Source organism: Pan troglodytes, chromosome 11 (assembly GCF_028858775.2).
Source record: "Pan troglodytes isolate AG18354 chromosome 11, NHGRI_mPanTro3-v2.0_pri, whole genome shotgun sequence".
Taxonomy (NCBI): domain Eukaryota; kingdom Metazoa; phylum Chordata; class Mammalia; order Primates; family Hominidae; genus Pan; species Pan troglodytes.
Window position 1 is genome coordinate 46,292,845 of NC_072409.2, and position 15,432 is coordinate 46,308,276.

At 55.3% G+C, this 15,432-nt stretch overlaps 1 protein-coding gene and 1 non-coding gene across 2 annotated transcripts; one reads left to right on the top strand and one right to left on the bottom strand.

Annotated features, from left to right (window-relative positions):
* Positions 1 to 2,436: 2,436 nt before the first annotated feature.
* Positions 2,437 to 8,226, top strand: LOC739558 (receptor-type tyrosine-protein phosphatase V-like). Its single transcript, XM_016961131.1, has 13 exons — positions 2,437 to 2,511; positions 3,513 to 3,651; positions 4,332 to 4,454; positions 5,050 to 5,154; positions 5,332 to 5,482; positions 5,842 to 5,909; positions 6,039 to 6,126; positions 6,233 to 6,311; positions 6,401 to 6,477; positions 6,623 to 6,751; positions 6,892 to 7,008; positions 7,113 to 7,759; positions 8,009 to 8,226. The coding sequence occupies exons 3-11, from the start codon at positions 4,420 to 4,422 to the stop codon at positions 6,895 to 6,897; spliced, it is 738 nt and encodes a 245-aa protein (XP_016816620.1). The 5' UTR covers positions 2,437 to 2,511; positions 3,513 to 3,651; positions 4,332 to 4,419; the 3' UTR covers positions 6,898 to 7,008; positions 7,113 to 7,759; positions 8,009 to 8,226.
* A 6,466-nt stretch (positions 8,227 to 14,692) lies between these two features.
* On the bottom strand, positions 14,693 to 14,796 carry LOC112204488 (small nucleolar RNA U13). The gene has a single exon (XR_002938130.1). It is a non-coding gene; the product is annotated as a small nucleolar RNA U13 (small nucleolar RNA).
* Between the last annotated feature and the right edge of the window lie 636 nt (positions 14,797 to 15,432).

A 15,432-nucleotide genomic window follows, 5' to 3' on the forward strand; every position in this document is an offset into this window, starting at 1 on the left:
ATGAGGTCAAGAGATTGAAACCATCCTGGCCAACGTGGTGAAACCCTGTTTCTACTAAAAATACAAAAATTAGCCAGGCATGGTGGGGCGCGCCTGTAGTCCCAGCTACTTGGGATGCTGAGGCAGGAGAAATGCTTGAACCCGGGAGGTGGAGGTTGCACTGAGCCAGGATCGCACCACTGCACTCCAGCCTGAAAACAGACTGAGACTCCATCTCAAGAAAAAAAAAACCTATTGTAATAGTATCCTAAAATATGGAATACTCAGAGATAAATTTGACCAAAGATGTATGGTGCTTGTATACTGAAAAGTACAAAACATTGCTTAGAGATAATAAAGAAAACCTGTAGGCCGGGCCCAGTGGCTCACACCTGTAATCCCAGCACTTTGGGAGGCCGAGACAGGTGGATCACAAGGTCAGGAGTTCAAGACCAGCCTGGCCAACATGGTGAAACCCCGTCTCTACTAAAAATACAAAAAAATTAGCCAGGCGTGGTGGTAGGTGCCTGTAATCCCAGCTACTCTGGAGGCTGAGGCAGAGAATGCCTTGATCCCAGGAGGCAGAGGTTGCAGTGAGCCGAGATCGCATCACTGCACTCCAGCCTGTGTGACAGGGCGAGATTCCGTCCCAAAAGAAAAAAGAAAAAAACAAAGTCTATATAAATGAAAGAGAGAAATAATGTTTATATTAGTTAGCTAAGATTGCTTTTGTTGTCTGAGAAAGTCTTTATTTCTTCTTATGTTGAAGGATAATTTTGCTGGGTATAATATTCTAGTCCAAAGTTTTTCTTCCTTTAATACTTTGAATGTCATTCTATTTCCTCAGGCTGGTAAGGTTTCCACTGAGAAGTCTGCTGCCAAGTGTGTTGGAGCTCCTTTTTATGTTATTTGCTTCTTTTCTCTTGCTGCTTTTAGGATCCTTTCTTTATCTTTGACCTTTGAGAGTTTGCTTATTGTATACTTTGAGATAATTTTATTTGGCTTGAATATTCTAAGTATTCTTGATCTTCATGTTCCTAGGTATTCATGTCTTTCTCTAAGTTTGGAAGGTTCTCTGTTATTGTTTATTTGAATAAACTTTCTACCCCAGTCTCTCCATCTACATCCTATTTAAGACCAGTAGTTACTAGACTTGCCCTTTTGAGATTATTTTCTAGATCTTGTAATAGTGCTTCCTTCTCTTTTATTTATTTTTGCTTTTTTTCTCCTTGGACTGTGTGCTTTCATATAACCTGTCTTTGAATCTACTGATTCATTCTGCCACTTGATCAATTCTACTGTTGAGAGATTATGATTCATTTTTCAGATTGTCAATTGAGTTTCTAAGCCCCAGAATTTCTGCTAGATTCTCACTCTGTTGCCCAGGCTGGCGCGCAATGGTGCAATCTCAGCTCACTTCAACCTCTGCCTCCCAGGTTCAGGTGATTCCCCTGTCTCAGCATTCTGAGTAGCTGGGTCTACAGGCATGCACCACCACACCGAGCTAATTTTTTGTATTTTTAGTAGAGATATGGTTTCTACTAAACCCCATGTTGGCCAGGCTGGTGTGGAACTCCTGACCTCAAGTAATCTGCCCACCTTAGCCTCCCAAAGTGATGGGATTACAGGCGTGCACCACTGTGCCTGGCCTCTGCTTGATTTTTAAATGTTAATTCTTCATTAAATTAATCTGATAGAATTCTGAATTCCTACTCTGTGTTATCTTGAAGTTGTTGGGCTTCCTCAAGATGGGTATTTTGAATTCTCTGTCTGAGTGGTCATATAATTTAATCACTCCAGAATTGGTCACTGGTGCCTTATTTAGTCCATTTGGTGAGATCATGTTTTCCTGGATGCTCTTGATTCTTGTGGATGTTCAATGATATCTGAGCATTGAAGAGTTAGGTATTTATTTCAATCTTTGTAGTCTGGAGTGTTTGTATCCATCCTTTTTGAGAAGGCTTTCAGTAATTGAAATGGGATTGAGTGTTGTTACATAAGCCTGTGGTCGTTGTGGCCTCAGGCAGAACTATGAGGCCAAGAGTGCTCATGCGCACCAGGCTTTCTTTTTGGAATTCGAGGTGAGGCCTTTACCACCCGTGGGCTCAGAGGAGGGAAGACTGGGACCTGTCTGAAGGTCTGGAGGGAACTCCCAGTTGCACACTTGCCCCCACTGCCCCTTTCCTGGCATGGGGTGAGATCGGTCTACTTCAGCAACCAGTGCCTGCCCTTGATCCCTGCAGGAACTGAAGGAGGTGGGCAAGGAGCAGCCCAGACTGGAGGCTGAGTACCCTGCCAACACCACCAAGAACTGTTAACCACATGTGCTACCCTGTGAGTGCTGGGGGCAGGAGAGGAGGCATGGCAGAGGGCTAGGGCTTGGCATGGGAGCAGGGGGCTTCATGTGCCCAACCCTGAATGCACAGCTTTCACTCTCTGCAGATGACCACTCCAGGGTCAGGCTGACCCAGCTGGAGGGAGAGCCTCATTCTGACTACATCAATGCCAACTTGGTCCCAGTAAGGGCCACCAGTGAGGCTGTCCATGGGATCTGGGATCTGCTCGGGAGATGGGCTGGTTTGCAGGCCACACTTGCCTTCATTAGCTGTAACAGCTCTCTAGGAGATCACCAGCTTGGGCTTCATGAGCTCAATCCAGCAGGTGTCTAGCAAGGGTCTACTGTGTGCTGGGCTCTGTGCTGGGCCTGCAGGAGGCAGAGCTGTTAGCCACATTCCCCACCTTCAAAGGAGCATGTAGGCATGTGTGTGACATTCACCACACACTGTGACAAGGGCTGTAATAGAGGAAAAAACACTACTCAGGGCACATGGAGGAAGGGGAAATTTCATCCACCTGAGGAATCAAGAAAGGCTTCCCAGAGGAGGGGACATTTGATTTATTGAAGGATGAGTAACATTTTGATAAGTGATGAAAGAGGGAAGGACATTCTGTTAACTGGAAGAAGCAGCCAGAGAACAGCCAGGCAGTAACGTTCAGGCAGTGTGTGAGAGTGTGTGTGTGTGTGTGTGTGTGTGTGGTGGGGGGTGCGTAGGGGTGAGGGAGTGGGGAGGTGCTGGGTGGTGGGAGATGTAATGGGAAAGATAGCCTGGGGCTGAATGGGCTGAATGAAGGAGGGCTTGATTGTTAGGCTGAGGGCTTTGGACTCTATTTGGTGGGCAATGAGGAGCCATAGAAGATTTTTGAGCATGGAAGAAACACAGTTTGGTTTTAGGAAGGTAACTCTGGGTGGGTGAAGACGGTGGCCTAGATGGGCTATTTAACTCATGTCAGTATCTTGTTTTCATTGGGGTTTTTCTTGTCCCTTTGGGGTGGGACAGGGACGGGGGTGATGTCTCTGAAGTCAGCCCTTCTGGTTTGCATTCTGGGTGCACACGTGTTCTTGTGTGTGCACACATGTAGGTGTGTGCACAGCATCCTCACTCCTGGAGGTCAAATGTTGGAAATCTGCTGTGTGCTTGACACCAAGCATTGCCCGTTAACCATGTTCCTGATCTCTGCCTCCTACACCCCAGGGCTACACCCACCCACCCACAGGAATTCATTGCCTCTCAGGGGCCTCTCAAGAAAACACTGGAGAACTTCTGGCGGCTGGTGCGGGAGCAGCAGGTCCGCATCATCATCATGCCCACCATCAGCATGGAGAACGGGAGGGTGAGTGCGCCTTGCAGGCTCCTGGAAAGGCCACCAGGTGGCGCACGTTCTCCTTGTGGGGATGGCCCCCTTGGCATCTTCCCGTGGGAAGGCGGGGCAGACTGGAGTGAGGCCAATCAGGCCTGGAGGGTAGTGGAACCACCTCCCACCCAGACCTGGGATGGGGAGGCAGTGGGAGGAATCAGGTATGTAAACTCCCAGCTTGGCTTAGTTTCTACGGGCTTCTTGCCCTGGGCAGAGAAGGCATCAAGGGGTAGGGACTGCCCAGGGCCGGTGTCAAAGGTACCATCAGGGATCCTTCCTTTCGATAAGCCTGGCAGATGCAGGGCCCTGGGACATGCAGAGAGGCTGCCGAGTCTGTCCTCTTGCTGGAGCAGTGAGCCCAGGGCCGCTGGCCGCAGAATAAGGGCTGTTCTGTTTGGCACAGGAACCTGGTGGCTGACTCAGAATCCTGAGAGTCATGAGAGGTCTGAGGGCAAGGGTGCCGGAGCCCAGGCAAGGGAGAGCAGCTCCTGGAGGAGGGAGCCTTGGAGCTGGGTCATTACAGAGAGCAGAATCCCAGCAGGGTGGCAGGGACCAGAAAGGTGGGCAGGGAGGGGTGGGACTGAGTAAAGCAGGGGGCGGCAGTGATAGGGCTGGGCCCACAGTCGCCCTTCCCCTCTCCAACCTTCTGGTCCCAGGTGCTGTGTCAGCATTACTGGCTGACCGACTCTACCCCGGACACCCATGGTCACATCACCATCCACCTCTTAGCTGAGGAGCCTGAGGATGAGTGGACCAAGCGGGAATTGCAGCTGCAGCACGTGCGTGACCCAAGGATGAGGGGATGGGACAGGCATTAGAGCTGAGACCCCTGAGAAGGTTGCCTCACTTCCTGGGTCCCTGGAGCCCTCTCTTTCGGAGGACCACAAGTACTCAGTCACCACCCAGGGAAGAGTGTGTTAGGGAAGGGGTAGAGAGGCGCAGAGAAGATTAAGGGTTTATCTGAGGCTGCACAGTGAGGGAAAGGAAGAACAGGAGAGACATGATGGTTCCTGACCTCCCCCATGCCAGCTCAGGGCTCTTGCCTCACCCCATGCCCCCTGTGCCCATCTTCCTTCCCAGATTGTGCACCCCTGGGGCAGGAAAGCCAGAGACCCGAATCACTCCTCTGCCCAGGCACCCTCTATATGCAGAGGTTACCCAGGAGGCTAGAGAAGGACCCGAGGGCTCAGGAAGCATCCTGATGGGGGAGACATAGCTGCCACCCTCAAGGAACAGTTGGTCTGCATCATCCCTGCCCTTAGGCAGCTGGGGAAGAAAGTGTGAGATCTGGGCCATGGGAACCTGGAGTTAGGAAGATAAGGAGCAGCAGCAGGGCCCCTCTGCCCCCTTGTCCCCTTCCCACCCCCTTCTTAGGTTGTCCAGCAACATCAACGGAGGGTGGAGCAACTGCAATTCACCACCTGATCCGACCACAGCATCCTTGAGGCCCCCAGCTCCCTGCTCGCCTTTATGGAGCTGGTACAGTAGCAGGCAAGGGCCACCCAGGGCGTGGGACCCATCCTGGTGCACGGCAGGTGACAGCAGGTGAGTGCATAGGGTGGAGAGCCCCCTGCCTGGCCTGGGGGCGTGGAGGGCTCTTGGACTGTGGGGAGAGCTGGGGACATGGGCAGCCTCTTCACCCATTCAGCTCCTCAGGGGCTGTCCCTGCGGTGTGGGCAAGGGCCGGACAGGCACCTTCGTGGCCCTGTCGAGGCTGCTGCAGCAGCTGGAGGAGGAGCAGATGGTAGACGTGTTCCATGCTGTGTATGCACTCCGGATGCACCAGCCCCTCATGATCCAGACCCTGGTGAGGGCCCTGCAGGCTGGGCTGGGCAGCTGGGACCCTGAAGGAGTGGGAGGGAGGTGGGTGGCCACAGGGCTACAGGAGGGACCAGGAAAGAGAGCTCATGGGGCACACAGAAGACCTTGGGGAGAGGGTTTCAGACACATCACCATCCTACCTGGGCTGTGCTTTCTATTCTGTGAAAGGGGAGGTGGGACAGGATCCTGTCAGCTTTGACACCATGGGACGGTGGAGGGAAGGTTTCTCAGTGGCTCCCTCTCCCCTCCTACCTGATCCCTGCCTTGCTGGTCAGGGCCTGAAAAATCTCCCTGCAGGCCCCCCTCGCTCCTCGCTGAGCAGCCTGATGCCTTTTCCCCTGGCAGAGCCAGTACGTCTTCCTGCACAGCTGCCTACTGAACAAGATTCTGGAAGGACCCTTCAACATCTCTGAGTAAGTCCCAGCTTCCCTGTGCCTCCCACAGGCAGGCTCCCTGCTCCTGTTCGTGGGCAGAGCTGAGCGGACTAGAACGGGGAGCTGGGGAACCTTGAGTGCCTTCTCCCTCTCCAACCCCCCCACCAGGTCTTGGCCCATCTCTGTGACGGACCTCCCGCAGGCGTGTGCCAAGAGGGCAGCCAGTGCCAATGCTGGCTTCTTGAAGGAGTACGAGGTACACTTCAGGCCGGGAAGTGGGTGACAGCCAAGGGCAGCCTTCCCCTGCTGAGCCAACCCTGCAGTGAGACCTCCCAGCCTCAGGGCACCCATCTCCTTCCCAGCTCTTGCTGCAGGCCATCAAGGACGAGGCTGGCTCTTCCGCACCCCCGCCTGGCTATGAGCAGGACAGCCCCATCTCCTGTGAATCTCACTGTGGACCCTGTGGAGGGGCAGGGGGCCAGCGTGGGCTGGGGACCTCTGGCAGCTTCACCCTCACTGTCTTCCCTCAGATGACCGTTCTCAGGGGCAGTTTCCTCCAGTGGAGGAGAGCCCCCCTGACGACATGCCCGAAGCCTGGCTCTTCCCTGTGAGATGATGCTGGTTTTGCCACTGTTTCCTGCCCTCTCTGACCACCTGTACTTCCCGGGCTGGGGCTGCTGGGGGCTCCCAGAGTTGTGGACTGGGCAGGGGGCACCTTCAGTCTCTGGAAGCCAACGATCTGTGCTCTGCAGGGTGGGCCCTCTGGCCGTGATCATACGGTGCTGACTGGCCCCGCAGGGCCAAAGGAGCTCTGGGAGCTGGTGTGGCAGCACAGGGCTCATGTGCTTGTCTCTCTTTGCCCACCCAATGTCATGGAGAAGGTGACAGAGCAGAGGACAGAGGAAGGGGGGCTCAGGAGTTAGGGGTGAGGATGGAGGCGGGTAGTTTGTGGTGCTGTCTGTGACCAGGGCAGGGGCAGAGATCTCAGGAAGTTGCCTGAGCAGCCCTAACTTGGTCCCAGCCATAGGAATTCTGGCCAACGGAGATGCAGCCCGTAGTCACAGACATGGTGACGGTGCACTGGGTGGCTGAGAGCAGCACAGCAGGCTGGTTCTGTACCCTCCTCAGGGTCACACATGTAGGTGCTGGGGCCACAGAGCATGGGGTGGTGCATGGGGAAGAGTCCTGTGTGGGCTTCCTCTGCCCTCTCCAGCACCAATGCTGATCATGTCTTTGCCGCAGGGGGAGAGCAGGAAGGAAAGGGAGGTGCAGAGACTGCAATTTCCACACCTGGAGCCTGGGCATGAGCTGCCCGCCACCACCCTGCTGCCCTTCCTGGCTGCTGTGGGCCAGTGCTGCTCTCGGGGCAACAACAAGAAGCCGGGCACACTGCTCAGCCACTCCAAGTGTTGTTGGACAATGGTCTTGGGGGAGTGGACAATGGTCTTGGGGGAGTGGACACTGGAAGCCCCTCCCTGCCCTTCTGGCATAGCCTCAGATCTCCCTGGGCCCTGCTTGGGTTATGGGTCAAAAGGACACAGTCTCACAATGCCCCTGTCTTCTCCACACCCTACCCTGTCCTCAGGAATATGGTGGGAATTTACCGCCTCCCTCCCTAGGTCCAGGCTGGCCGGCTGACCAAGTGTCTGGTGTCCCTTCTCAGTCCCTGCGCCCAGGTTGGGTTTTCCCACATCCGCGGACACCCCCGCCACACCCCCTTTAGGTACCTCATCCACCTCTAGGTCAGTTGCAGCAAGGGTGCGACCCAGCTGGGCACCTTCCTGGCCATGGAGCAGCTGCTGCAGCAGGCAGGGTCTGAGTGCACCGTGGATATCTTTAACGTGGCCCTGTAGCAGTCTCAGGCCTGTGGCCTTATGACCCCAACACTGGTGAGAGGCGACCAGGGGCGACCGGGCTGGCGTGGGGGCGTGGGGGCTCAGCTGTGGGAAGGGGCGGGGGGATAAGGGAGCTTCTGCCCAGGCCTCTAGGCAGCACCACCCGGGTAGCCACCAGGTGGCGCTGTGGACCGCTGTGCGTTCTCCCAGATGGAGCCCTAGGGGTTGGGGGACACAAGGGAGCCTTTTTCTGTTAGATTGGGGCAGGCGGGGCGAGCCTCCTAACCCTATGTCCATCTCCAGAAGCAGTATGTCTACCTCTACAACTGTCTGAACAGCGCGCTGGCAGACGGGCTGCCCTGAGTCAGCACTGGTCACGGTGCAGGAGAGGTTTGTGCCCTGTGGGATGGGGACAGCATTCCTGACACATCCACGTGGGCCTGGGCTCCCTGGAAGGGCGGCCTCCACTGGGCCCTGTGCTGGGAAGGTACAGGGTCTTGGAATAAAGACCTGTGGCCAAGCCTGAAGCTCAGTGTGTTCTGTCTGTCCATCCTCAGGCCTGGGCCAGCGTGTGGGTCTCGTGGGCAAACGTGGAGCCGAGATGGAAGCTAGGACCTGGAGTCTGGTTGAACTTGGTGACCTATGGCCCCTATGCTGTTGGTTTTTCCCCTGAAGCAATCCTCTCCCTGCTAATCCTCCAGTTTCTAAATTTCCTCAGACTTTGGTCTCTCCACGTCTAGTTTCCTGTGGTGCTAAGCCCTGGATTCAGAATCACAGCTCCAAATTGTTTGTCCTCTGCCTCATCACCCTGTACGCACCATGCTGTATGCAGTAGGGTTTATCCTGTTTCCCACTTCCCTTCTCCTGCCATCCCCAGCCTTCTCTACCTGCCAGAGCCCCCAGGGGCCACCCTCAGCCCCCACCAGGATGGAGGTGCCAGAGCTACCCTGTTACTCGGAAGGCAGGCGCTGGAGGCACCCCTCAGGCGGAGGTGCCAAGTTTTCCCTGCTCCTTCGCTGTCTCCTTCTTCCTCCCCTCTACATAGGAGGTGGGGGAGAAAGCAGGGAAGGCATATGGAGAAAGGAAAAACCAGGAGGAGCAGCAGAGACCAGAAAAGAGGGTGGGGAGGCAGCTGTCTGTCCCACACACTGTAGGACTGCACTGCATACCATGTGCATGATTGCTGGTGGCCACATGAGCTCCTGCCTGCTTCCCTGGTCAGGCTGGGAGTTTCCAGGTGCAGTGCCTGATGCTGGACACTAACTGCCCCTGGTGGAAGGCCCTGGGAGGACACAGAGAAAGCCTGGACAGATCAGAGCAAGAGTCCCTGAAATGGAGTCGGGTCTCTCCAAGGGGAAGCGGGGAGAGCTCTTTGGCCAACCTGAGTTCCTACTAAGGTGCAACGGGTCAGAAGTCAGGAGGGTCCTTCTCAGGCCTGGTTGAAGAAGGGTACAGCGGTCGTGCTGGCTGCTCAGCCGGGAGCTTTCCCAGAACGAGACTAAAGCACTGGTGCCCTCCCAGGAGGACTAAATGCCGGTGTCCTCCATATGCCATGTTTATCAGGAGCTGAGGGTGGGCCCCCTAATGACCCTCACAAAAGCAGGCTGGAGGCTCTGCTCTGAGCTGCCCAAGTCTGTCTCAAGCAGCTGCTGCTGAGGTTGCAACAGGGCTCAACCATGGCTTTTCCACTCTGGGAAAATCTCACATTGGAGCAGCAGGATCTGCAAATGAGATGGAGCCAAGGCTATGGTTGAGTGAAGGAAGTGCAGGCTGGCCTGTGGTAGCTTTCTGCCATAGGGCAAAGGTGGCTCTATCTGTGAGTCTTTCTGGTCATGTAGGCCCATCCTCTAGCCTTCTTAGGAGGCTCATCTTCTACTTTCAGCGCCATGGCACCAACGGGAGGCCTAGGGTCAGGGTCTGCTCATTTCTTGGTCCGGCTATGCAGCCCCTCTAGCCCTGGGAGGTTATCGGAGAGTGGAGAGGTGTTGATGAGAGGATCCTGGCATGTGGAAGGACACGGTGGAAGAAATCCTGGATGCCTCTGAGGTCCCAGGTTTCTGGTATACCCTCTGGCTGGACCATGGGGAGACAGCAAAAAAGGAAGGAGGGGTGCCCACAGCCTGCTCTAGCTCTGCACTGGGGCTTGGCTCAGCATGGGAGAGACCAGAGACAGCAAGAGGCTGCGTGAAGGAAGCACAGCCAGCTCACTATGGTCTAAGGAGAGAACAGGGATTGGCCTCAGTTTTAACCACCGTGCCCTTTGCTCACCAGGGCTCTGGGGCCGGCCAGGTCAGCCTGTTGGTGGGATTCCAGCCTCAGGGTGGCCGAGCTGTAGGTGCAGCACCCGGCCTCCAGGTGGCGCCAATCTGCTTACTTTGAGGTGGCCTCTTGACAAGCAGCTGAGCTGCACGCAGTCCCTCAGCCTGCCGAGGTCCTGGGAGCAGGGATCAAGGTGGTCCCCGTAAACCTGACAGTAAACCTGACAGAGGCTGCAGGAGTGCATTTCCACCCAGGGTGCACTCAGCGAGTGGAACTCCACACCCGTTTCTTTGGAGTCAAGGCGCGACCTCTCAGGGAGGAGACTGCTCCTGGTTGCCCACTGCCGGGTCATCCCAGCTTGCAGTGGAACCCTCCGCAGCCTGGCCTCTTCCAGGGTAGCCCCTCACTCCCCTCTCTCTTGTCCTAGGAGAAGGCCGAGGAGGGCTGACGAGTTCCAGCTCTGGGGATGCCCTATCAGCTGTGTCACCTTGAACAAATCATTTCTCCTCTTGGGTCTCTGTTTCCTCCAGCGTGAAACGTGGTGAAGGCATGAGGGGCTATGGGAGCCCCAAGGCCTCTTTCAGAGATCTCCTCTGGGTCCCATGTGACCCCGTGGCTATCCCCAAAGGCAAGAGGGTCCCCAGCCCTGCAGCCGAGGCCCTGGGACACCCTTTCTAAACAAGTGCAGGTCTCTGACGGGCTGAGCTTTGCTCGCTTGGGTTTCTTTGCTTTTTTCCTTTTTTTATCTTTCCTGAATGAAATTCCTGCCAGCTCCGAAGGAAGGAGGGAAGGGGAGCTAGCCGCAGCGTAGAAAGTTTCCTTGACTCCTCCTCCGGCTGGGTCTCCCTCCCTTGCCAAGCCCAGCCTGTGAAACTGAATAACGAAGATCACTCAACAATGCCTGCTCCTCTCTGACTGCACCGTCCCGGTGCTCCCACCCCCGCCGCCGACGCCCAGTAGAGCCCCCGGGGCGGTCCCCACCGACGGCGCAGCCCGCCGGGACCGGGAGAAAGCAGCTGCGGACACCGCGCCCGTGCGTCTGCGCGCCTGGCCGCCAGGTGACCCAGCAGCCCGGCCGCCGAGATGCCCAGCCCGCCCAGGCTCCGGGCGCTGTGACTTCGCGCCGCTGTGTGCGCCTCCCCGAGCGCCGGCTGCGCCCCCCAGCCCGGCCCGGGGCCTACCGCCTGCCCGGCCCCCTGCCACTGCCAGGAGGACGGCATCATGCTGTCTGCCGACTGCTCTTGAGCTTGGGCTGTCCGCCATACCGGGGGACCTGGATCCCCTGACGGCTTACCTGTGAGTACTGCCCGCCTGTCTCCACCCGGTACTGCGGGCTGCTGGCTTGCACCCAGTCCTGGCCTCAGCAGGACACCTGCTTGCTTGGTGCCCTGGGGCGTGGGCATCCCGGAGAGGGTTCACCCCCTTCCAAGTTGACCGTTGCGGGATTGGGGAGGGGAGAAGAGTCTGAGACTAAATATCAGGCGAGCAGGGAGACCAGGCTTCCCTGACTTGGCTTCCCCATTGGCCTCCGTGCTTGTGGGCTGACTGCGGGAGCCCAGGTTTGGCAAGGTGGGTTCTGGACCCTAAGCGGGAGGGCGCGGGGCTGGCTTCCCCATCTCCTGTTGCTGCATTCTCTTCCAGCAGAGCAGTGCCCAGGATGGTGGCTGAGGGTAAAGCTGACAGAACTGGAGGTGGAGGTGAGGGGAGCGTGCCCCAGTGGGGTGGAAATAATGTCTGTTCTTCTGCCATGGTGAGGACAACAGGGCTGTCACACTGAGGCTGGGTGGCCTTCTTTGGGGGGGGGGGTCCCAGAAGCTGGGAGGGGGGCCTTATCCACTCTTGTCTCCTCAGAAAGGGACTCTGCCAGCACCATCTCCCTTTACTGGGGCCTCCCGGCTCCCCCAGGGGCCTCCCTAAAGTCATGTCCCAAGAGGCTGTGTTGGAGACACTAATTTGTGGGCAGGCGCGGAGGCTGAAAAGCAGAGAACCATTTTTAGCGTCTGAGTTGGGGTGAGATGGCCCGTGAAGGGGACCCTATTGGGGGCAGCTGTCCTGTCCGTCTGGCTCACAGGAGCTTCCCCTCAGAGCTGGAGGGCTGGGGGCTCTCGCTGCTCACCACATGGGCAGGAGGAGGGTGAGAGAGCACATTCCAGGCCACCTACCCGCACCCCCAGCCCCGCTCTGGGGAAAGGAGACCTCCTCCAGCCCAGCTCTGCAGGCTCCATCAACTTCCTCAGAGGAGCTGGGAGCAGGTGGGAAAGCCTGGGGCCTTCTGCTGAGGGCTAGGATCCCAGAGCTCCTTCTGGCCTGAGAGAGACCCCTCATGGCTTCTAGCATGTGGGAGTTCTAGCACGTGGGAGCTTAGAGGAAGAGGACGCTGGGCGAATCTTTATAGGGGCCTAGCAAGAATTTGTGGAACTAAAAGGATGCTCAGTGTTGGCAGTGTCCTGGTGGGAGGCAGAGGGTCCCAGATGGCAACTCTTCATGGGGCTCCTCTCCAAATGTCCCTGTCCCCAGGTTGGGATGTCCTCCTCCACTCCAAAAGGCACAGGCTGTGGGCCAGGTAAGGGAGTGAGAAGAGAAAAATAATGCCCATCTTCTAGAAGGACAAATGGAATCCTTCACAGTGCAGCAGGTGACGGCGGAGGCAGTCATGGGAATAAAGGTACCAACTGCACAGAGACTGGGTGCTCAGCATCTGGCAAAGCAGGGCAGGCTCCGGCCCCAGCCCACACCCAGGCCAGCCCTGCTTTCAGCAATTTTCTATCCTGGGAGTATGTGACATTGGTTCATTGGAAGACAGGGTCCTGTGGCTAAAGAGTTTAGATATGACTTCTGTGGAGCCTTTCTCTGGGTGAGCTGAAGGAAGGTCCCTTGCCTGGGTTGAAGGGGCAGGGGAGATAAGGCCTTCCAGAGCTTCCTTTCCCAGTGTTAAGTCTTCCTAGACTGATTAATGATCCTTTTTCTAGAAGGACCTGGGGGAGGAGGTACACTGTCACCTTTGGAATTCAAGCATCCTACCATCCATGCTGGCAGAAGATTTTCCCACTAACTTGTCACAATTCCCTGGGAGCTGTGAAGTCTGCATTTGGGTTCAGTGGAGGTGGGGTTTTCTGAGCTGGTCTGTGTCTTCCTGGGGATTGAGAAAGCCCCCCTCTCTCTCAAGACTCAGGGGATGCTTCTGAGAATGGCGGAGAGAAGAGAGGGAGTGGGAGCTAGAAAGAGTACGATGGGTCCTGAGGCAATGTGGGGAATTTAGCAGTGGGGTCTGGAATATTGGAAGGAGGTGGCAGAGGACCGTGTTCCCTGCCCTGGGCTGGGGAGGGGTCCCATCAGGATGGTGCATGAGGGATATCTACAGTTGTCCTGAGGGTGTCTCAGAGGAGGAATTTTCTTTCTTTGCCCTCTCTGGAGAACAGCTCTACCACAAAGGCACCTGAAGGTGGGGTTGAGGGCTGGCATGGAGAAGAGCCAGGGTGGGGAAGTCTTGGGGCTCCTTTCTCTTTTCAGCGATGTTAGGAGGTGTCCACCTTGGCCCTGCCCCATGTATCCCAGCCCTTGCTGAGGACAGCACAGATTCGCATCTGATGATATAACCAGCAGTGCCTCTCTCTGGGCCACTCAAACCTTGGTTCCTTCCTAGCTCTGCCACCTACTGAGAGTCACTCACTGAACACCTCTAAGCCTCAGGTTCTTGATGTGTACATGGAGAGGAGGAAGCAGGTTGCTGAGAGGATTAAATGGGATAATATGTTCAGTGAAAGTCCCCACAGTGCCTGACACCCGAGGGTGACTCTGAAATGGTGGCTAGTATTATCATGCCTCCTATGGGTGCTCCGTGGAGGTGGAGGTAAACTACCAGGCCTCTCCACACCAGAGGGAAATTGAGCCTAGTGGGTGAGTGTAGAATTCAAGGGAATTGTTTGTGGCTGGAGGAAGAGAGCTGTGTGCTTGGGGAGGTGACTGTCAGGGCAACTCTTGATCAATACTTGGCTGGTTCTGGGGACTTGGAGCCCAACCAGTTGGTGCAAATTGGGGGTTGGGGATCGGGAGGGAAGGTGGGGACTTAGATCCTCCTGACACAGAGTTGAGAATGAAAAATGTTAAAACACTTGGATATGCAGGAAGTAGCAGGCCAGAGAGGACTCGAAGATCCTTAGAAGGAGCCATAGATGGAACCATAGGAGGTGCCCAGGAGCTATGGGCTCCAGAAGGTACCCGCAAGTCCTCTTGCACATTCCTTGACCTGGTCTCAATAAAAATGACATCACATCTCTTCCCCCACTCCACGGCTGTGAGATTTTCTCCTTCTAGCCAATACCTTCATGAAGTAGGTGCTTCCACCTCTCCATCTTTGTTCTAGGGAAGACCGGAAAGGCATCTTTATAGTCAACTGGTATTCTTTGCCTTGACACTCATGTCCAAAAACTATTACCACTTTTGGGCTCAATGCCAGGCCTGTTTGATCAAGGTTGGGAAGACACACTTCAGATACTCACAATCCTTCATATGTCTCTCTTTTTTCAACAATTTCCTCCTAAACTGTGGTCTCAGCGAGGCTCATTGACACTCACCGGGGTTTCGACATTCTCCCTGGCTAGGGCCTGTTCTGGAAATAGACCAAGGGGGAGATGGAGCCCCTGGCCGTGGGACATCCAATCTGATGGTGATGAGAAGGCATGATGCCTCTTGTTCTATTCTTTTTTCTTTCTTCTTTTTTTTTAAATAAAAAAGACCAGTAATGTGCTGACTTCATAACAAGGTTTGAGGGAGGCACTTCTCACATGTGAGCATGAAAACCCAATCGTCACGCTTCTTAACTGCAAAAGGATCACCTCTTGTTCTATTGTATTGCATGTACACATGATGCACAGACAGGAATACACAGACAGCAAATAACTTGTTGGGCAGATAATCCCCGGAGTTGTTCCTGAGTAGAAAGATCTGGGTAGTTACTCTGGGCCCCTAAGGCTGAGCAGTGTCAGTAAACAGATGGTGCCAGAAAAGGTATCTCACGCAGCTAGTTGTGAAAGACGCCAGGCTCATGCACTTGCAGTCACACCTAAGCACCCATTTTCATCGCCCACTGCCACCAGGGCTGAGGGAGGGGCCGCTACACCATGCAACCCCCACTTCAGACTGCTGTTTGCTTTCTTGGGAATTATAACTTTAAGACTGCCTGTGATAACTGATAACCACTGGACTTGTTTGAAAGGTTAGATGGTGTGTGCATGTGTGTCTGTATGTGCGTGTGTGTCTGTGTGTGTCTGCGTGTTTCTCTGTGTGTGTGTAGATACAGGGTAATTTGCAGGGGATGTCTACAGCCAAAATGATGGAGGCAGGATGCTGGAGGCAGAGAGTAAGGGGTTGTGGCATTTGCCACAACAAAGCAGAGTTCAAACTATCACTTACTAGCTATGTAACCCCCAGCCAGTTGATTAGCCCTTCTGTGACTTAGTTTCCTCACC

Excerpts from the sequence above, each read along its gene's own strand:
- LOC739558 (XM_016961131.1), top strand. The coding sequence starts at position 4,420 with ATGAGTGGACCAAGCGGGAATTGCAGCTGCAGCAC. Across the intron at positions 4,455-5,049 it reads GGGAATTGCAGCTGCAGCAC|GTTGTCCAGCAACATCAACG; the intron begins GTGCGTGACCCA and ends CCCCCTTCTTAG. Across the intron at positions 6,127-6,232 it reads GCTTCTTGAAGGAGTACGAG|CTCTTGCTGCAGGCCATCAA; the intron begins GTACACTTCAGG and ends TCTCCTTCCCAG.